The sequence below is a fragment of the Vanacampus margaritifer genome, chromosome 2, assembly GCF_051991255.1.
Source record: "Vanacampus margaritifer isolate UIUO_Vmar chromosome 2, RoL_Vmar_1.0, whole genome shotgun sequence".
NCBI lineage: Eukaryota > Metazoa > Chordata > Actinopteri > Syngnathiformes > Syngnathidae > Vanacampus > Vanacampus margaritifer.
The window spans coordinates 42,264,746-42,283,079 of NC_135433.1; the positions used below are offsets into that span (position 1 = coordinate 42,264,746).

Consider the following 18,334-nt stretch of genomic DNA (forward strand, 5'->3'; position numbering starts at 1 on the left):
CTCTTGTTATGATTGGTCCTTCTTTTCTCTAGCATAAACACAAAGAGTGCATAACGCCTACGTAAGTGGGCGACCAGCGCCCCCAAATTCATAACTAAGAAAGAAGTGCTAATCACACGGCAACTGTACTGCCTGTCACGGCTTGAGAAAGGAGGACCCAGATGCAGAGAGGAAGGCGAGCCAGGGCAGGGATGCGGATAACTTAGATTTAATAATAGTAATAAATGAAAACACAAAATCACGCACACAGGCGGACAAAAGGAAACACAAACTCACGCACACAGGCGGATAGCAAACAAACACAAAAGCATGCACAGTGGCAGCAAAAAGGTAAGTCATGGAGATCAGCAGCTGGTTCTCGGATAAGCGTTTACCAGTCGGGTCAAGTGAGTAGTGTCACAGAGGAATATCCCGACACTCCTTGCTGTTTCTCTCAGGCTTTTAACTTGGCCTGATGAGCTAACGGGTTACAGGTGAGTGTGGTGGGCTCCGCCCACCAGCTGTCTCCCCAGCAACTGCAACTGAAACAGCACAGCTGATACTAATCATGACAGTACCCCCCCCATCAACGAACGCCCCTAGGCGGACCACCTGGCAGAGAAGGATGTGACGAATGGAAGTCGCGAACCAGTGACTGGTCCAGAATCCAGGAGCGGGGGATCCACTGGCGGTCCTCGGGGCCGTACCCCTCCCAGTCGACCAGATACTGCATCCCCCTGCCGCGCTTACGAGAGTCCAGTATGGCCCTAACCGTGTAGATAGGCTGCCCGCTGACGACCCGGGGAGGTGGTGGGGGCGCGGCCGGCGGGCACAATGGGCTGGCCGAGACCGGCTTGAGCAAGGACGTGTGAAAAACTGGGTGTACCTTGAGCGTGGGTGGCAAGTTGAGCCGAACTGCCACCGGGTTGATCACGGAGTCGACCTCAAACGGGCCGACAAACCGAGGCCCCAGTTTCTTGGAGCTCCCTGCCAACTGCAGGTCCCGGGTGGAGAGCCAAACTCTCTGACCCGGTCGGTAGGATGGTGCCGGAAGCCGGTGCCTGTCCGCGAGCCGCTTGTTGCGGTCCGAGGTGCGGCACAGGGCCTTCCTGGTGTCCTGCCAAACCCTGCGAGCCCGGCGGAGGTGAGTATGGACCGAGGGGAGGGCCACCACGCCCTCCTGGCAAGGAAACAAGGGGGGCTGATAACCACAGGCCGCGTGGAACGGGGACAACCCTGTGGCAGAACATACAAGAGTGTTGTGGGTGTATTCGACCCACGGGAGGTGGGACGCCCACGAGGAAGGGTGCTGATGGCATACGCATCGGAGCGCCGACTCCAAGTCCTGGTTGGCCCGCTCCGTCTGCCCATTAGATTGGGGATGGTGGCCTGAAGACAGGCTAGCCGTAGCCCCCAAGGACTTGCAGAAGGCCTTCCACACCCGGGACACGAATTGAGGCCCCCTGTCGGAGACGAGGTCCACTGGTATCCCGTGGATCCTAAAAACGTCCTTTATCAGGACATCAGCTGTTTGCAGCGAGGTGGGCAATTTAGGCAGGGCGATAAAGTGGGCCATTTTTGAAAACCGGTCCACCACTGTCAAGATTACCGACTGCCCGTTGGAAGGAGGTAGCCCGGTGACGAAATCCAACGCCACATGTGACCAAGGACGGTGGGGAATGGGCAGGGGACGGAGCTGGCCGGATGGTTTCAGGCGAGAGGACTTATTACGGGCACACGCCGCGCAAGTCCTCAACGTCCTTGCGCAGCCCGGGCCACCAAAATCTCTGCGCCACCAGGGACAGCGTGCGACCCACCCCTGGGTGACATGCCACCCTCGATGCGTGCCCCCACTGCAGCACCTCTGGCCGGAGGTGAGTGGGCACGAACAACTTATCGCCAGGGCACGCTACCGGGGTCTGCCTGCCGTCAGCTGCCTCCACCACCCTCCGCTCAACCTCCCACTGGAGAGCTCCCAATACTCTGGACTCCGGCACAATCGGTCCGGGTAGAGACCCCTCGGCGGCCGGACCGTGCAAGCGGGACAGGGCATCCGGCTTGGTATTCCGGGATCCAGGTCGGTAGGTAATGAAGTAATTAAAACGCGTCAAGAACAGGGCCCAGCGTGCTTGGCGGGGATTCAGTCTCCGAGCGGACCGTAAGTATGACAAGTTTTTATGGTCCGTGAAAATTTGGAAGAGTTCCGCCGCGCCCTCCAGCCAGTGCCGCCACTCCTGCAAGGCAAAAATTATGGCCAGCAGCTCACGGTTGCCCACATCGTAATTGCGTTCTGCCTGGTTGAGCCGACGAGAGAAGAAAGCGCAGGGATGCAGCCTCTGGTCAACCGGGGATCGTTGGGACAACACCGCCCCCACTCCTGTCTCTGAAGCGTCAACCTCGACGACAAATGGAAGAGTTTCGTTAGGGTGTGTCAAGACCGGTGAACGTGAAAACAATGACTTCAATTTAACAAAGGCGGCCTCAGCCTGCTGAGTCCAAATAAACTGAGTTTTTGTAGATGTAAGCCTTGTCAGAGGTTCCGCTTTTAAGCTATAATCGCGGATGAACCGACGATAGAAGTTAGCGAACCCCAGGAATCTCTGCAAGTGTTTTCTAGACGTGGGTGTTGGCCACTCGACCACGGCCTGGATCTTGGCCGGGTCAGCCCTCAATTGACCTCTTTCCACAATATACCCGAGGAACTGGACCGAACGGGTGTGAAATGCACACTTCTCTGCTTTCACGTACAGCCGGTTTTCCAGCAGTCGCTCCAGAACCAGCCGAACGTGTTGCTGATGTTCTGCTAGGTCTCTGGAGAAAATCAAAATGTCGTCCAGATAAACAAAACAAAAATGATTAAGCATGTCACGTAAGACGTCATTGATAAAACACTGAAATACTGCGGGGGCGTTTGAGAGGCCAAAAGGCATAACTAAATACTCAAAGTGCCCAATGGGTGTTTTAAAAGCTGTTTTCCATTCGTCACCCTCCCTTATCCTAACCAGGTAGTAGGCACTACGAAGGTCCAATTTAGTAAACACCGTAGCAGAGTGTAAGGGAGCAAAGGCTGAATCCATCAGTGGCAATGGGTATTTGTTTTTAATTGTAATATCGTTTAAACCACGGAAATCGATGCAGGGGCGAAGGGTCTTGTCTTTTTTTTCCACAAAGAAAAATCCTGCCCCTAGCGGTGACTTAGAAGGCCGAATAAGACCGGCAGCCAGCGATGTTGTGACATACTCCTTAAGGGCTTGGAGTTCCGGCTTAGCTATTTGGTATAGGCGTGTACTAGGCAGCGGTGCGCCGGTAAGCAATTCTATCGCGCAATCATAAGGCCGATGTGGAGGGAGAGATAAGGCCCGGTCTTTACTAAATACCTCCCGTAAATCGTGATATTCCGCTGGCACATTTTCCAGGTTAATTGATTCCCCAGTTGCCTTCGCTGGGCCACAGTGGTAGTCCACCGCTGACCGCAGGCAATGGGAGTGACAAAACAAGCTCCACCTCTCTAACCTAGGCCTGCCCCAGTTTATGTCTGGGTTGTGCCTGGCCAGCCAAGTCAGACCCAGGACCACTGGGAGGGCATAATAAAAAACTGTCTAGTCTCCACGTGATTTCCTGATAAGCGCAGGTGTAGACCCTCTGTTCTATGGGTAATCACCCCCAAGAGGCGCCCATTAAGGTCATACATCTCCTTTGTTTTCTCGAGTCTAATCATCGGACATTTTAGGATGTTGACAATTTTCGGGTCGATAATACAATCATCCGCCCCCGAGTCCACCAACGCCGTCATTTTTACATTCACCCCACCCCAAGTCATTTCTCCCGACAGTTGTAGTCTTTTAGTGTCCAATGGACTGTTAGGGTCACATGCTCCTGGAGACTGAGAGTACTCACACTGGTTGTTGCGTTGGGGTTGAGTGGTTGCAGCTGGAACGGGTGCGATGTCCCGACGTCTATCCGGCCGCCTCCAACACGTGGCCGATTGGTGTCCGAGCCGACCACAATATTGGCACGCCTGATTTCTCCATCGGTTCCTGTGTTCCGCCGCAGGGAGCCGTCCTCCCCCCAGCTGCATTGGCTCGATACCATCTCCCGTCGGAGGGCGTCGCCACGAGGCGTCGGGAGGCGAGGCGCCGAAGAAGCGCCCCGCGGACGTGGTCGAAAACGGTGAAGCAGCCGTGTCTGCCTCCTTTGGTCGTCGGTCCTCCTCCCGCCGTCGCTCCCGCAATCTATTGTCCAAGCGGATGGCCAGGTTGAGGAGTTCTTCCAGACCGGACGTCTCATCCCGTGCTGCCAGCTCATCCTTGATTCGCGGGCTGAGTCCCCGCCGGAAGATACCACACAGCGCCGCCTCGTTGAAATGGCTCTCGGCGGCCAAAACCCGGAAGGAGATGGAGTACTCTGCCACGGACAAGTCGGCCTGTCGGAGGTCCAGCAGGCGGCTGCCCGCCTCCTTCCCTTTTACGGGGTGGTTGAAAACGTTCCTAAATTCCTGCAGGAAGGCAGAAAATGAAGCTCGGAGTTCGGGATTGGCTTTACTCACCGCCATCGCCCATAGCGCCGCCTGGCCGGAAAGTAGGCTCATTACGAAAGCGACCTTGGCGCCATCAGTCGGGAAGGTGTGCGGCTGTTGATCTAGAACCAGGCTGCACTGATGAAGGAATTGGTCGCAACCCCCAATTTGGCCAGCGTAGCGGGGAGGATGGGGAATATTGGGTTCCCGAGCTACAGCATTGCCAGCTGATTGGAACGCGGAGACGACAGGTGACGCCACGGCTGCACGTAAGTCCTCTGCTGCCGTGGATTCCGGCCTCTGCTCCACCTTCAAGGTGAGCGACCCGATCTGGGCGGTCAGCGTCGACAGTGCCTCCTTCAGCTCGCGGAAATATAGTTCGTGCTGTCCCAGTAAGCGCCCATGGCTGGCCATGGCCTGGCACAGGCTGTTGGGATCTGCGGGGTCCATAACTGGTCGGGATATTCTGTCACGGCTTGAGAAAGGAGGACCCAGATGCAGAGAGGAAGGCGAGCCAGGGCAGGGATGCGGATAACTTAGATTTAATAATAGTAATAAATGAAAACACAAAATCACGCACACAGGCGGACAAAAGGAAACACAAACTCACGCACACAGGCGGATAGCAAACAAACACAAAAGCATGCACAGTGGCAGCAAAAAGGTAAGTCATGGAGATCAGCAGCTGGTTCTCGGATAAGCGTTTACCAGTCGGGTCAAGTGAGTAGTGTCACAGAGGAATATCCCGACACTCCTTGCTGTTTCTCTCAGGCTTTTAACTTGGCCTGATGAGCTAACGGGTTACAGGTGAGTGTGGTGGGCTCCGCCCACCAGCTGTCTCCCCAGCAACTGCAACTGAAACAGCACAGCTGATACTAATCATGACACTGCCCAGAAAAATAAAATACGTTCATCATAAATTTGTATTATTTTTCACAGCCCTGATGACAAAATTGTACATTGTTTTTTTTTTCCAGCTCTGCCACTCTGCCTATAACCTTCAAGTGCCTGCTAGAAAACAACCACATCGACAGACGCATCATCCGCTTCGTGCTGCCTGTGGGGGCCACCATCAATATGGACGGCACCGCCCTCTACGAGGCTGTAGCAGCCATTTTTATAGCCCAAGTGAATAACTATGAACTCGACTTCGGGCAAATCATCACCATTAGGTAAGAAAATAAGTTTGTAAAAGTTGAGTGAAGCTGGAAGTGGACAACAATATGGAAAATGAAATACAGGGTGATTGAACTTGACTTCTGATGAGTTCTGAGAGGTTTGAGGTTCAGGCAGAGTAAATATTTTTCCTTCCCAGGCTGCTTTATGATTATGATAGAGTACAGTTGGGGACCGGACAGGGCTGCGTATAGGGAAAATCTGCGAATAATTAATAGCCATTATAAATGCATGGGGGGGGGGGGGGAATGAATAAGTATCTCCCACAAAATTATTGAATTAAACAGGATTAATATGCAATAACTGTTTACTTTGAGGGAAAAAACATAATTTTTTTTTTTTTTTTAATATAAAAAAAAATCAAACATAAATAGGGTAATTGCAGGTGCTGAACCAGGAATATACATACATATAAATGAGTTACAACTGGTCATATTATGCCAAAAATTAAAAATAAATCTAAAGTCAAGTAAAAAAAAAAAAAAAAAAAAAAGTATTTTGCACCCCCACGAGTCTAACACGGCATTTTGATTAATATTGTGTTTGTGGACTTTTATTAAGAAATAAAAAACAAAATCTGGCTGTTGTCTCCTGGGCCGGCCATTTTGCCACTTGCTGTTGACTGAAAATGACATCTGAGTTGCTCAGGGTAACCACCAATTACGGCTCACCTTTTTCTGGGTATGGTCATGTGACATTCACAAGGTGAGCCGTGATTGGTCGTTACCTGAGGAACTGTGATGTCATTTTCAGTCGACAGCAATTAGCAAAATGGCCGCCCACTGAGATCGATTAAAAACAGATCGATTTTGCTACTTCATTCACATTCCACAAAGGTAATATTAATCAGAACACTGTTGGGATTGCATATATATATATTTTTTTATTTTTAACATGTCTTCCTCAAAGGACTTGAAATTGGACTAATGGACGAGATCCACCATTTTTACTCCATATTGAGCAAGCGGGTTTAGCATATTTTTGGTGTTTTCCATTGCAGCATTTAAATTAATCACATCACATATTGAGTTTTCTAAATGATTAAAAATATTACAGGATTTACTAGGTACACATATACAGTATGTAAATGTCACACAGATTATACCTCATGTGAGCTTCTTAGTCTGATCTGATTTCTGCCAAATAAGTCTGGAAGCCACAGCAACACAGACGCTTACACAAAAAGTAGTCCAGCACTCACACACTGTTGCTCTCTACCTTTGCAACAGGTAAACAATTCCACGCGGTGGGGGGGAGTATGTCCCACTGATTTAATGGCATGTCCTCATGTAATAACATTAGGCAGACATTTTGCCCATAGCTTCAGGCTGTGCCCATTCCCTCGTAATCCCTTGGCAGTAAAACCCATATGACCTGTATGACTCGTCTCTCTTGTCACGCCAGAATTATCATAATTTGTCCCTCTCTTCCCGTGCTGTTTGGCTCCTGACCCCAGAGCTTCATGCAGCGCAAAGAATTGTGGTCCTTCTTGCACGAGCGTCCTTTTTAGCACAATATGGAACCCCCCCAACTGCTCCTTTAGAGCTAGTACAACATAACAATATCAATAAAAAGTGCACTTTTTCAGCATTACTGCCACAGCAGCCAGTATTGGAGCAGCTGGAATCCCACAAGCTGGACTGGTTACCATGGTGATCGTGCTGACCTCTGTAGGTTTGCCTACCGATGACATCAGTCTCATCATTGCTGTTGACTGGGCTTTGTAAGTACTCCAGCAGTCGTGTGTCAGGTGCACGTAGACCAAGTAATTTTCCGACTTTGATTCTGCTTATATATGAAATGATTTTTATTGTATTTATTTTTGCTTGAAGGCACAATGGCCATTTTAATTGGCGTAAACAGCACAATTTGCAGTCACCTAAATCAGTGGTTCTCAACCCTGGTCCTCAAGTACCCCTATCCAGCCTATGTCTCCAACAGCCAACACAGGTGTTTCAAACGATCAGCTAATCAGCAAGCTCTGCATGAAGCCTGCTAAAGATCCTCAGTTGTGTTGGCTGAAGGAGATGTGGAAAACAGGCTGGATAGGGTTAGACCTTTTTTCAGCCAAGGAACACTTTTTTCATTGAAAAAATCCAGAGGCACACCACCCATAGAAAAAAAAAAATGACTACAGCGGCATTAGCTATGGTGTTTCATTCTTTAATGCTTATATTATATCTATTGTATATTATTGAGCACCAAGTTCACATAAATTTGAAAAGCGCAAATATCTTAAAATCAAAAGTGCAAATATTCTTACAGGTGCATTATGCACATTATAATCAAACTATATCAAATATATTGCCAGTGCTAAGAAATATGCAGTGCTTAATTCTATCATGGCCAACATTGCTATAACTACTACGCCATTTCCTCCTCAAAATCATCAGCTTCCACTTGATCTCTCTGAAAAACATACTTTTGTACACTTTCAATTAACAGAGTATGGTGATATATCTTCAGTTTATAATTGTACACATTAAAAGACCTGTTTAATGATTGATTTACGTCAGAAAACTGTCCGATTCCATGCTTGCATGTTGCATCATTCAACATGGGCTGGACTGGCCATCTGGCATACAGGGCAGATGCCCAGTGGGCCGGCATCTTTTGGAGCCAATGCAGTGCTTTTAGTTATTATTTTTCTTCCATTTTACCCTCAGAGCCTGACCCACAATTTTGAGGGACTGGCCCATTAATCCATTTTGAATATAGACAGCAAACTGAACCAACATCAGTCAAAATATCAGTGGCACAACAATGTGTTAGACAGGTATGGTCAGGAGTCGGGTCGAGCCGGGCCGGTGGGCATAAGTCAAAATGCCAGGCAGGGCCGATTTTTCTGTGCCAGTCCAGCGCTGGGTGTTCCCTGCATATTACTTTCAACACTTTTCACGTGTTTAGCACTCGTGAAATCAGAGAAACACAATTGTTGGCGCTATAAATTACACTAGGCGTAGTACGAGTGTGTCGCTAAGACTTACCGCTCCGTAGCTTTACTTTATCGCTGTTATGGTGCTTGTGGAGTCGCCACACTTCCCGCGGCACCGCCCAAATAAAAGTCGCTGCATAGTTCAGCTGTCAGACACTTTTATTGTGACGAGGTCCGACAACAACAGCGTCGCTAACTGTGCGCAAATGACATTTTTCAAAGCCCGTCACCGCACAACTTCAAGCCTTGAAACTAATAAATGAATTGTAACGCAACACATTTCACACACAATAACGGTGTTTGAAATATGGGGAGAATAATTAGTTAGATTAGACCGTTTATGAAAAAAGAACGGAGTTAGTTTAACCGCCGTTATTCCCAACACTGGTTGTTACCAATTAAGTAGAATTAGACAATTTCCCACAGCACACCAGACAGTATCTCGCAGCACACTACACAGTGGTTGACAAACCCTGACCTAAGTGATGTCATTCACACCCTTAAAAGGGGAAGTCAACCTGAAGCATTTCTTGACAAGATGTTATATGTGCCCTCACAAGTCTAAACATGACATTCTCATTAATATTGCATTTGTGGAACACGAGTTATGATGCAAAATCCAGCCGTTTTTATCCATCTCAGGGGGCAGCCATTTTGCCACTTGCTGTCGACTGAAGACGACATCACAGTTGCTCAGGGCTCAGGCAACGACCAATCACAGCTCACCTGGGTTTTTTTTAAGTTGAGCTGTCATTGGTTGATACTTGAGTAACTGTGATGTCATTTTTACGCGACAGCAAATGGTAAAATGGCCGCCTTCTGATATTAATAAAAACGGCTGGATTTTGCTGCTTAACTAATATTAATGAAAATGCCGTATTTAAACTAAGTGGTGCTGCACAGAACATATTATTGTCAAGAATTTTTTGGGGGGTTGACTTCCATTTTAAAGTAAAAGTACACATAGATATTTGATATAACTCCTACCCTGAATATCCAATTTCGGTATATATTATGTTAGTGATGTGGTGTATTTGAAGTCGTTGCTGCTGAAAGATTTGTGGTAGTAGTGCAACTTCCAAACAATTTGGAGTCCATTTTTTCACAATAAGAAAGAAAACAGTATTCATCATGTCATGTGGGGCAACTTTAGCCAATTTTCACCATGAGAACGGGGTGCAAGTTATCATCACAAAGCAGCAGAAATTCAAAGAATAAATAAACTCAAAAGCTACCTATCAGATAGAATTCTATTGGAATGTTTATGACAGTTCAAAAAGCAACTACAGTATAGAAATGTGGCAGCATGACAATTGGCAAAACACAGACACAGGATACAAGCAAAGAAACTCAAATGAGAAGTCAAGTAAAGCTACAGGAGAATGGCTAAAAAAAAGAGACAAATTGCTATCATCAATGCCAGTCAAAGTCCAGACCTCGCTCAGTGTAATCACCTCAAAAATATGTGTATAAACCATTTGTTGTAAACAAATGAGCTCAAGCCACATGCTAAAGAAGAGTGAGTCAAGATCCCTCCACAAGTCTACAAGACACTGATAACATCATAGTGCCAACAATGAGGTCATGGTTGCATCATCAGCGGGTGTGCTTCGTTTTTGACACACTGCCTATGCATTTTTGCTTTCGTTGCTAAATAATGGCCCCAATTATTTGGGAACAAGCAAATAAAAAGCCAATTCATCGTGATAGGTCAACTTTATATGGAAGCGCATTCCTGACAACAACTATTTTTGTTGTTGTATTTTATTTGTTTGTATATATATTTATTTAATTTACAGGAAACATATAGAAGTGTATTGCATTCACTTGAAAACAATTTTTCTGAAGATTTCTTTTGTGAAAGAAAATAAAGTATAAAAAAAACTGAAAAACTCATCAGAAAAACTGAAAAAAAAGTATTCCATAAAACAGAAAGGGAAAAATATTCCTATAAAAAAATGGTCAAATAAACAAAGTCTTGCATTCACTTTTTTATTATTATTATTATTATAATTTTTTCGAACTTTACATAAACTGTCAGGTTGCGCTATAAGTGAAGTGCGCATCTCAGCAGCGCGGTGCATTATGGGTAGGCCGGCTGGTAGCCCGCTACCAACTTGTCATTGAAAACTAATGGAGTCTAACGCTGATTTGGACCATTTCAACTGTTGGAAAGTTGATGTTTTTTATTGAATCTATTTTAAACATGCATAGCATGTCGTTACTGACTACCCTCTGCCGGGACACGACAGTTAAGCCTATTTAAGTGCTTATTATTTGATTGAATGTGTGCGCTTTACCTGGAGTTGGACCGAGGACACAACACCGGGACGCGATCAAGAGACGGTCAGGATCTTTCTTCACTGAATTGGGGCTAAAAGCAGGTTCTTAAATGACTCACTCCATTAGTTTGGTTACATGTACGTCGTCTAGTAAGTTTCGTGATGCTTCCGTCTGTTCTTTCGCGTTCAGGATATTGACAAAATAAATATCCATCCATCCATCCATTTTCTTGGCCGCTTTTCCTCACAAGGGTCGCGGGGGTGCTGGAGCCTATCCCAGCTGGCTTCGGGCAGTAGGCGGGGTACACCCTGAACTGGTTGCCAGCCAATCGCAGGGCACACAGAGACGAACAACCACACTCACATTCACACCTAGGGACAATTTGGAGTGTTCAATTAACCTGCCATGCATGTTTTTGGAATGTGGGAGGAAACCGGAGTACCCGGTGAAAACCCACGCAAGCACGGGGAGAACATGCAAACTCCACCCAGGAAGGCCGAAGCCCGGACTCGATCTCACGTCCTCTGCACTGGGAGGCGGACGTGCTAACCAGTCAGCCACCGTGCTGCCTCAAAATAAATATGTTATATAAAAATAAAAATAAAATTTTAGCCTCTTATACGTCCGTTTGGACCTTTCTTTTCTGTCTGAAAATTGTGAATAGTGAAAGGAGGTTTACAAGCATATTTTCGTCTTCTCGAGCATTGCAATGGTGTTTTTTTATAAGAATGGCACCAAGCGCACCTGTCGTTTTTTCACTTAAGGCTGAAGGTCGTTTAAACAATGTTTGCCAGCTTTAAGGTGTGCAGTTACGCAAACACTCTCAGCACTCCATTCGGCGCCATTCAAATGACGGCTTGGTTTGGTAGCAAGTTTTTTTTTTTTTACTTGATTTTCACGCATAAGCAAACATAATGCGCACTTCGCTTATTTTGGGGTACTGGCAGAAACGAGCTTTTTGTCACATCTAGGTTAAATTGACAGTAAAAAAACAAAAATGATAATACATTATTTATTTATTTATTTATTTATTAATTGTCAGGAAAACATTTGTCTCTGCAGAGGAGCTACTGCCACCTACTGTAGAGGATGTATAATTACACTTTATTCAAGTACAGCAAAAAGTAAATAAAGAATGTTCCCTGAGGTCACACGCGCACCCCCAGGGCTTAATGACATTTGATTTTGTCCTCCAGGGATCGATTCAGGACCATGGTCAATGTGATGGGCGACGCCCTGGCCACAGGTATCATGGCCCACATCTGCAGAAAAGATTTTATTAAAGAAGGCGAACAGGTGAGAGCCTGAGATTTTGTTACAGGTTTAGATGCTTAACTCATTCACTGCCATTGACGGCTATAGACGTCAACAATTCATTTAACAAGAATATGAAAACCTAAAAAAAATGATTGTACATTAAGAACATATATAAAATTTGTGATTAATCGTGAGTTAACTATTGAAGTCATGCGATTAATTATGAACATTTTTAATCATCTGACACCCCTAATTTTTTAATAATCTTTTCTTCTTTTTTATTAATTAAAAAAAGTTATTTTCTTTTTATTTTTTAAAATAAACTTTTCTTTTTTCTTTTAGAAAAAAGAGAAGATTATTAAACATTAGGGGCACCGGGATTTTTAATCATAATTAATCACATGACTTCACTAGTTAACTCACGATTATTCACCAATTTTATACCTGATTCTAAATATACAATAAAAAAATCTAGGTTGTTAAATGTTAAACTAATAGAAATTGTTAAAATGAATTTTTGACTTCTATAGCCGTCAATGGCAGTGAATGAGTTAATGTCGGCATACGATAAGAAATAAATACAGTCTAAAATGTTAAGTATAGCGTAAATCTTATTGTATTGAAATTTAAATTTTTCCAAGAAAGAATGCAACTCCAGCCTTGCGTCATATATCATTTCAAGTCATTTGTCTTCCACCAGGTGCCTCTGATCTGCGAGACAAAACCCATGATCAGCATCCAGCAGATGATGACCTACCAGAACCAGAAGAACGGCTGCTACCAACCGCCCCCGCCGGGCGGCAAGCACGACCACCTCTCCCCAGACGTGGCCCGCCTGATCCAGCTCGAGGAGGGCATTCGGCCGACCGAGAAGAAGAAACACGCTCACTCCTCTCACCACAAGAGAGGCCACAGAGACAAGGACCACTGTTCCGTCGACATGAACGGTCTGGAGACCAACGTGTAGAAGATGCCCGAGCGGTTCTCAGCGCTCAGCTGCCCATCCCAGCAGGAGAGGACGAGCATGTTCCTCTAATAACGTGACTGAGGCCACGCACCAGCCAGATCTAGGAACAGTTGGAAAGTGAATGAATGCAGATGAAATAGAATATAAAGACTGTTTTTGTTTTTTGTTTTTTTACAGTATTTTAATAATGACCTGCGTATTTGTGAGTGTACACATGTAACATGTATCATTCGGTACCAAGTTGTGATGCTGGGCTTGGGCTTATTGAGCTCAAGGTTACTCTTTTTATTAAGGGTGAGTCCGCTCACGAGGAGAAAGGGAGGGAGTGCTTAAAAGTTTATTTGAGATTGAGTTATTTAAAAAAAAAATCTACCTTATCCTTCTGTGGACTGTGGAAAAATAAAACTAGCATCAGTTATATATAGTAATTACCTGTTTTGGTATGAGATAGTATATTTTTAAATGGACTTTTTCTATATTTTAATCATGAACAAAGACATCAATCTTTCATGGGCATTTTTCCATCACTGAAGCATACATACAGAACAATAAACAAAATTTCTTTGGCCACCATATGATTTGATATTTTAGCAATTGCTACAATGACTGTGTACAAAATCACTCTTTGTTCACTATATAGTGCTCTACAAATCAGGTTTGGCTACCATGTTGGAGGTGGCGACTGCACAGTTTTCCAGCATGCCCATATATGGGAGTGCTGACGTAGTAGCCTACCAGGAAGTAAAAAAAGGAGTGTGACAGAAAGACTGGGAGAGCAACCCATGTGTGTGTTCATCCATCAGTTAATATTAGTTATGGGTTGTAAAGACAAATAAAACCAAGACTTTCACTTTTTGGTGGAAAGTGCTAGCTTAGCTTACATTAGCTGACTTATATTAGCCTCAAGACTAGGCACCGGTTATTAATGAAGGGAAGGGAGTCAACTTCCATTCTGGTCATCAAAGAGCCCAACATTTCTGACGTGTATTCATGTTTACTATAATTCCACAACAACAATCGACTAAAATCCAATGTAAGATATATATTTTATAAATCTGTGTTACTTGAAATGAACTTAAACATGAACATTGAAAATGGCTACATGTGCTGTTTGTGCAGTGTGTTATGTTCATTTTTTCATTAGTTTATCTTAAAAAAATTATTTTTATCAGTTTTGAAAAAACTGGATGGTCATGACAGCCATCGACATAAAGTACATAGATGATACATACTGTCAATGTGATGAAGCAATACAGCAATGACAATTTTTTTTTTTTTTGTGGGGGGGTCTTTCCACGATGACTGTAAGATACAGTGTATTTGTTATTGTGGTTAATAGAGGATTACCAACAGGAGATTGATATTATGATTTTGCGGTCTTGGACAGTTCCTCCAGTTTCCTTTGCGGAGAATAAAGAAATCCAGCCACTGCAGCCAGCACTCTTATTTCCACCAGGTGGTCACCAAAGTGTCCAAGTGTGAGACCTGCAAAACGGCAAAACCCCCCACTCCATCCCAAGGTTTATGCTACAGACTACCCCATTCCGCCGACTTCCCACTTGCGTGTTCCACACATCAGCGCTGTTTCCGACCACTGTCGGTCGCGTTCCAACACTCGCGCCCCAACCCCTGCTGTCTCAGCTCTCTGAAATGTTTCGACTGAGACAAACACACTACACACTCGCACCCGGCGACGGAAACGCGCAACCGAGAGCAACAAAGGCGGAAGCGCAAGCACTGGGACGCGGACCACACGTCACCAACCGGAAACAAAGCTGATGAGTGGAAGTCGGAAGTCCCGCCTCCTCTGTGGCATATACCCCATAAGTAAATAATCCCTATGAATGTTTTTATAACATTTATGGCAGTAATTTTTTTAAAAGGTCTTTAAACAACCGTTTAAAATTATACAAACATTTAACAAACGTTTCAATAAAAATAAGATGCACATTCTAGAAATAAACCAACAAACGTTGCTCTCTGTAGGCGTAAAGAGCAGGATGGGAGAGAATTAAAAAGTTCAATAATCTCTTTTGTCTTCAGCAAAAATGAGTCCGAGCTTGAAATAGGCCTACTTCCTGTTTTCACTTCTTCTTTTAAATGTAGTATTAAACAAAATAGGGTGCTGTCATCTTGTGGAAGGCAGTAGAATTACACCTGACTCACTGGACCAAAAAAGTATTATGAGAAATAGCGGGACTGCAAACTCAGGAACTATGATGGAAGGGGTTTCACTGCAGTCAATCCATTGCGTCCTGGGGCTTATTCCCATCATGTGCACATAGCAGAGATAACATCCCCAGAATGGGAGAGTGAATGTGAGGAAATTTCCAGTTAGAGTTCAAAGTTAAAATAAGGAATTTTCAAAACAAAATTTTCATAGGAATAAATAAATATAAACATTGTGTAAGTGTTTGATCATAAGCAGACATGCATGCAAAATAGCGCACGTGTATAGCTTCATTGCTTCCTTTTTTTCAGTCAGCCTTCACAATTCTAAGTTCCATTTTTACTCTCATAAATTACTATTAATTCCCAACATTTTGCTACCCTGGTAATCCATAAAGATGATAAACCGAGTTTGTGACAAATGGTAGTCTTGTAGGAGTCAAGCAACAACAACAACAAGTTACTTACAGCAAAGGGAGGCAAACTGTGCCTTACGTTCACGAACTGAATGACCCACACACCCTGCAGGAGATTTCTTTTTCCAAGTGGACAAACCGCATTACAATCCAACAGAAAACCTCAAATATATTCCTGCAACAACTCTGAAACCTATTTCATGGAATGGAAATTGATTTTGTATTTTTTGCATAGCCCTGATTTTATATTTTGCTATGTCAAAATGACTGTGAAAAAGATAACAAAAACAATGTTGGAAGGTTTGACACAATATATTTATCATGCAAATAATTTGTATGAATAAATACTACAAGTGCAAATCATGTTTCACTAAGACGTAATAACAAATCTCAAGTTCAGGGATGGCACATTTCAGGGAAATAAATAAGAAGAAGATTTTCTTTAAGAAGTTTCTTTAAGAACCCCCAAAAATCTTTCTAAAAAAAAATGCTGAAAAATACGGAAGCGTATTGCATTCACTTGAAAAAATAAAAACTCCTGTTTTTCTGACTAATTTTTTGGTCTTTGTTTTTTTGAGTATTTTTTATTTTAATTTTCTGAATATTTTTTTCAGTTTTACTGAATTTATTTTTTTTGTCCAAAAAAATATTCAGAAAAACAGGCTGAAACAAATTATTTGAAAAAACAGGAAAAACAATATTCAAAAAAACTGAAAAAAAATTATTCAAAAAAACAGGAAACAAAATATTTCGAAAAACAGAGCTGACGTTCTGTTTTCGGAGTTTTTTTTTTTTTTTTACATCTGAACTCCAAGTGAATGAATGTGTAGACTGTATTGTGGTTTGTTCTCTAATCTCTGAGGGAAAACCCCTTTAAAAAAAAATATCTAAAAAACAGAAAAAAAAATATTCAGAAAAACAGAAAAATATACTCAAAAAAACAAAGCTCCCCAAAAAATGTATCAGAAAAACAGGAGTTGTTTTTTTTTCTTCAAGTGAATGTAATACGCTTCCGTAGAAAAACATTCACTACTTCCATGAAAAAAAATGGGGGAATTGTGAAAAACATCCCGGAAACACTGGGAAAAACTCCAAATGTAAAAAAAATATAGAATTTTTATTTATTTATTAAATCCCGAATATGCAAATCTGTGGGTGCTGAACTGTGAATATGAAGGGACCAACTGTAGTTTTAAGTTGTAATATCGCCATTCACCACAAGATGGCAGTATGTTTTAGCTGCGCTTACGCTGGGTCTTCTACTTCCCTATGCTACTGTACAACATGAGTCAGCCTACTAATGTTTTGAAGATTTGGTATGATATACAGGACAAATACAGTAACTCAACAATATAAAAATTTTGAGTGAGTTGATTTTTTTTGTGATTTTGTTTTGTGTCGTCCTTGAATGGTTATTTTATGCAAGAGAGCCCTCTGAACTGGGGGGGACTTACAGCATGTGATTATTTTTGTTGTGTGCTTCTGTTAGGAGATTGGACATGCATTGAAAAATGTATTCTCAAAAATGAAATATATTAAGAGCACATATTTTGTCCATATTTGAAATAGCATTTTTGTCATATATCTGATTAAGAAGTGTATGGTCCTATGTGGCCCCCCAGTAGCGCCCACTCCAGCATTTAAGTTGCCCTTCCCTCTTCTAGTTGGTACCATATCCTGTTATTTAATGATAACCTTAATAGGACTACAATGATTTATTCAGTTTTTATTATTTTGCTTGGATTTGAAATGAATCCATCAAGATGTGACTGAAGTGGAGACCTTCAGCTGTTTGATTGCACTGAAGGCCTGGTAAATTGCAATTTGATGTTGTCCTTGGGGTCTGGCCTTCATGACTATAATGGATTTCTATGGAGCCACAACACTGACAATAAGACTCAATGGCTTTCAGTTTCAACTTATTGGCAGTGTTTTAACGGGGAGGGGCAGAGTTGGGGCGGGGCTTTGAGCGCGAGAACGCCTTCCAGCTTTTCAGGAGAGGAGGGGAGAGCGCCCTCTGTCGGCTAGAGGCAATACCTGAATTCCCTGTGGCAGAGAGTCCATAACTAACACAAAGCATGCGTTGCTTTCTTAATAAGAGTCATCTAATGAAGACCACCACACTCTTCTTTTTAATTTCTTATTTTGGCGAATTTATGAACAAATGACTGACAAAGACACTGTCTTTAAGCATGTGACAACAAGGCTGCTGTAAAAAGACAAGTGTTGCTCCGCCAGCCATCTTTTTAGTTCTCATTCAACAAGAGACAATTCTTCTTCGTGTACAATAAAAATGCACTGCGCCCTCTGCTGTAACATTTTGTATAGTTCAGTCCAAATATATATTTCTAACATATGAAATGTCATTTGCCTTTTACCAAAAAATAAACTTATAAAATAACTAAAAATATATATAAACTGAAATGGCGCTCACAATGTCTGTATTTTATTTTTCAATACAACATTTTACAATGTCAATACAATGCCAATATTTTCAATGTCAATCCAGCTTTTTCCACAATGATATATTTTTTATACCAAATCTTATTGTGGCTCCATAGATATCCATCCAATTATGGCACTAATTGGTTATAACTAGGTCAAGTGTCTGAGCTACAAATTCCAAAATCAGAAAT

General features: G+C 43.4%; 1 protein-coding gene across 1 annotated transcript in view; it reads left to right on the forward strand.

The window, feature by feature from the left end:
- The window catches only part of slc1a7a (solute carrier family 1 member 7a), a 38,721-nt gene extending 24,174 nt beyond the window's left edge, over window positions 1-14,547 (forward strand). The window contains exons 8-11 of the mRNA XM_077557000.1: window positions 5,473-5,667; window positions 7,260-7,394; window positions 12,086-12,185; window positions 12,847-14,547. Coding sequence (XP_077413126.1) covers window positions 5,473-5,667; window positions 7,260-7,394; window positions 12,086-12,185; window positions 12,847-13,113 — 697 coding nt within the window. The 3' untranslated portion in view covers window positions 13,114-14,547. The remainder of the gene's footprint in view (window positions 1-5,472; window positions 5,668-7,259; window positions 7,395-12,085; window positions 12,186-12,846) is intronic.
- The last annotated feature ends 3,787 nt before the right edge of the window (window positions 14,548-18,334 follow it).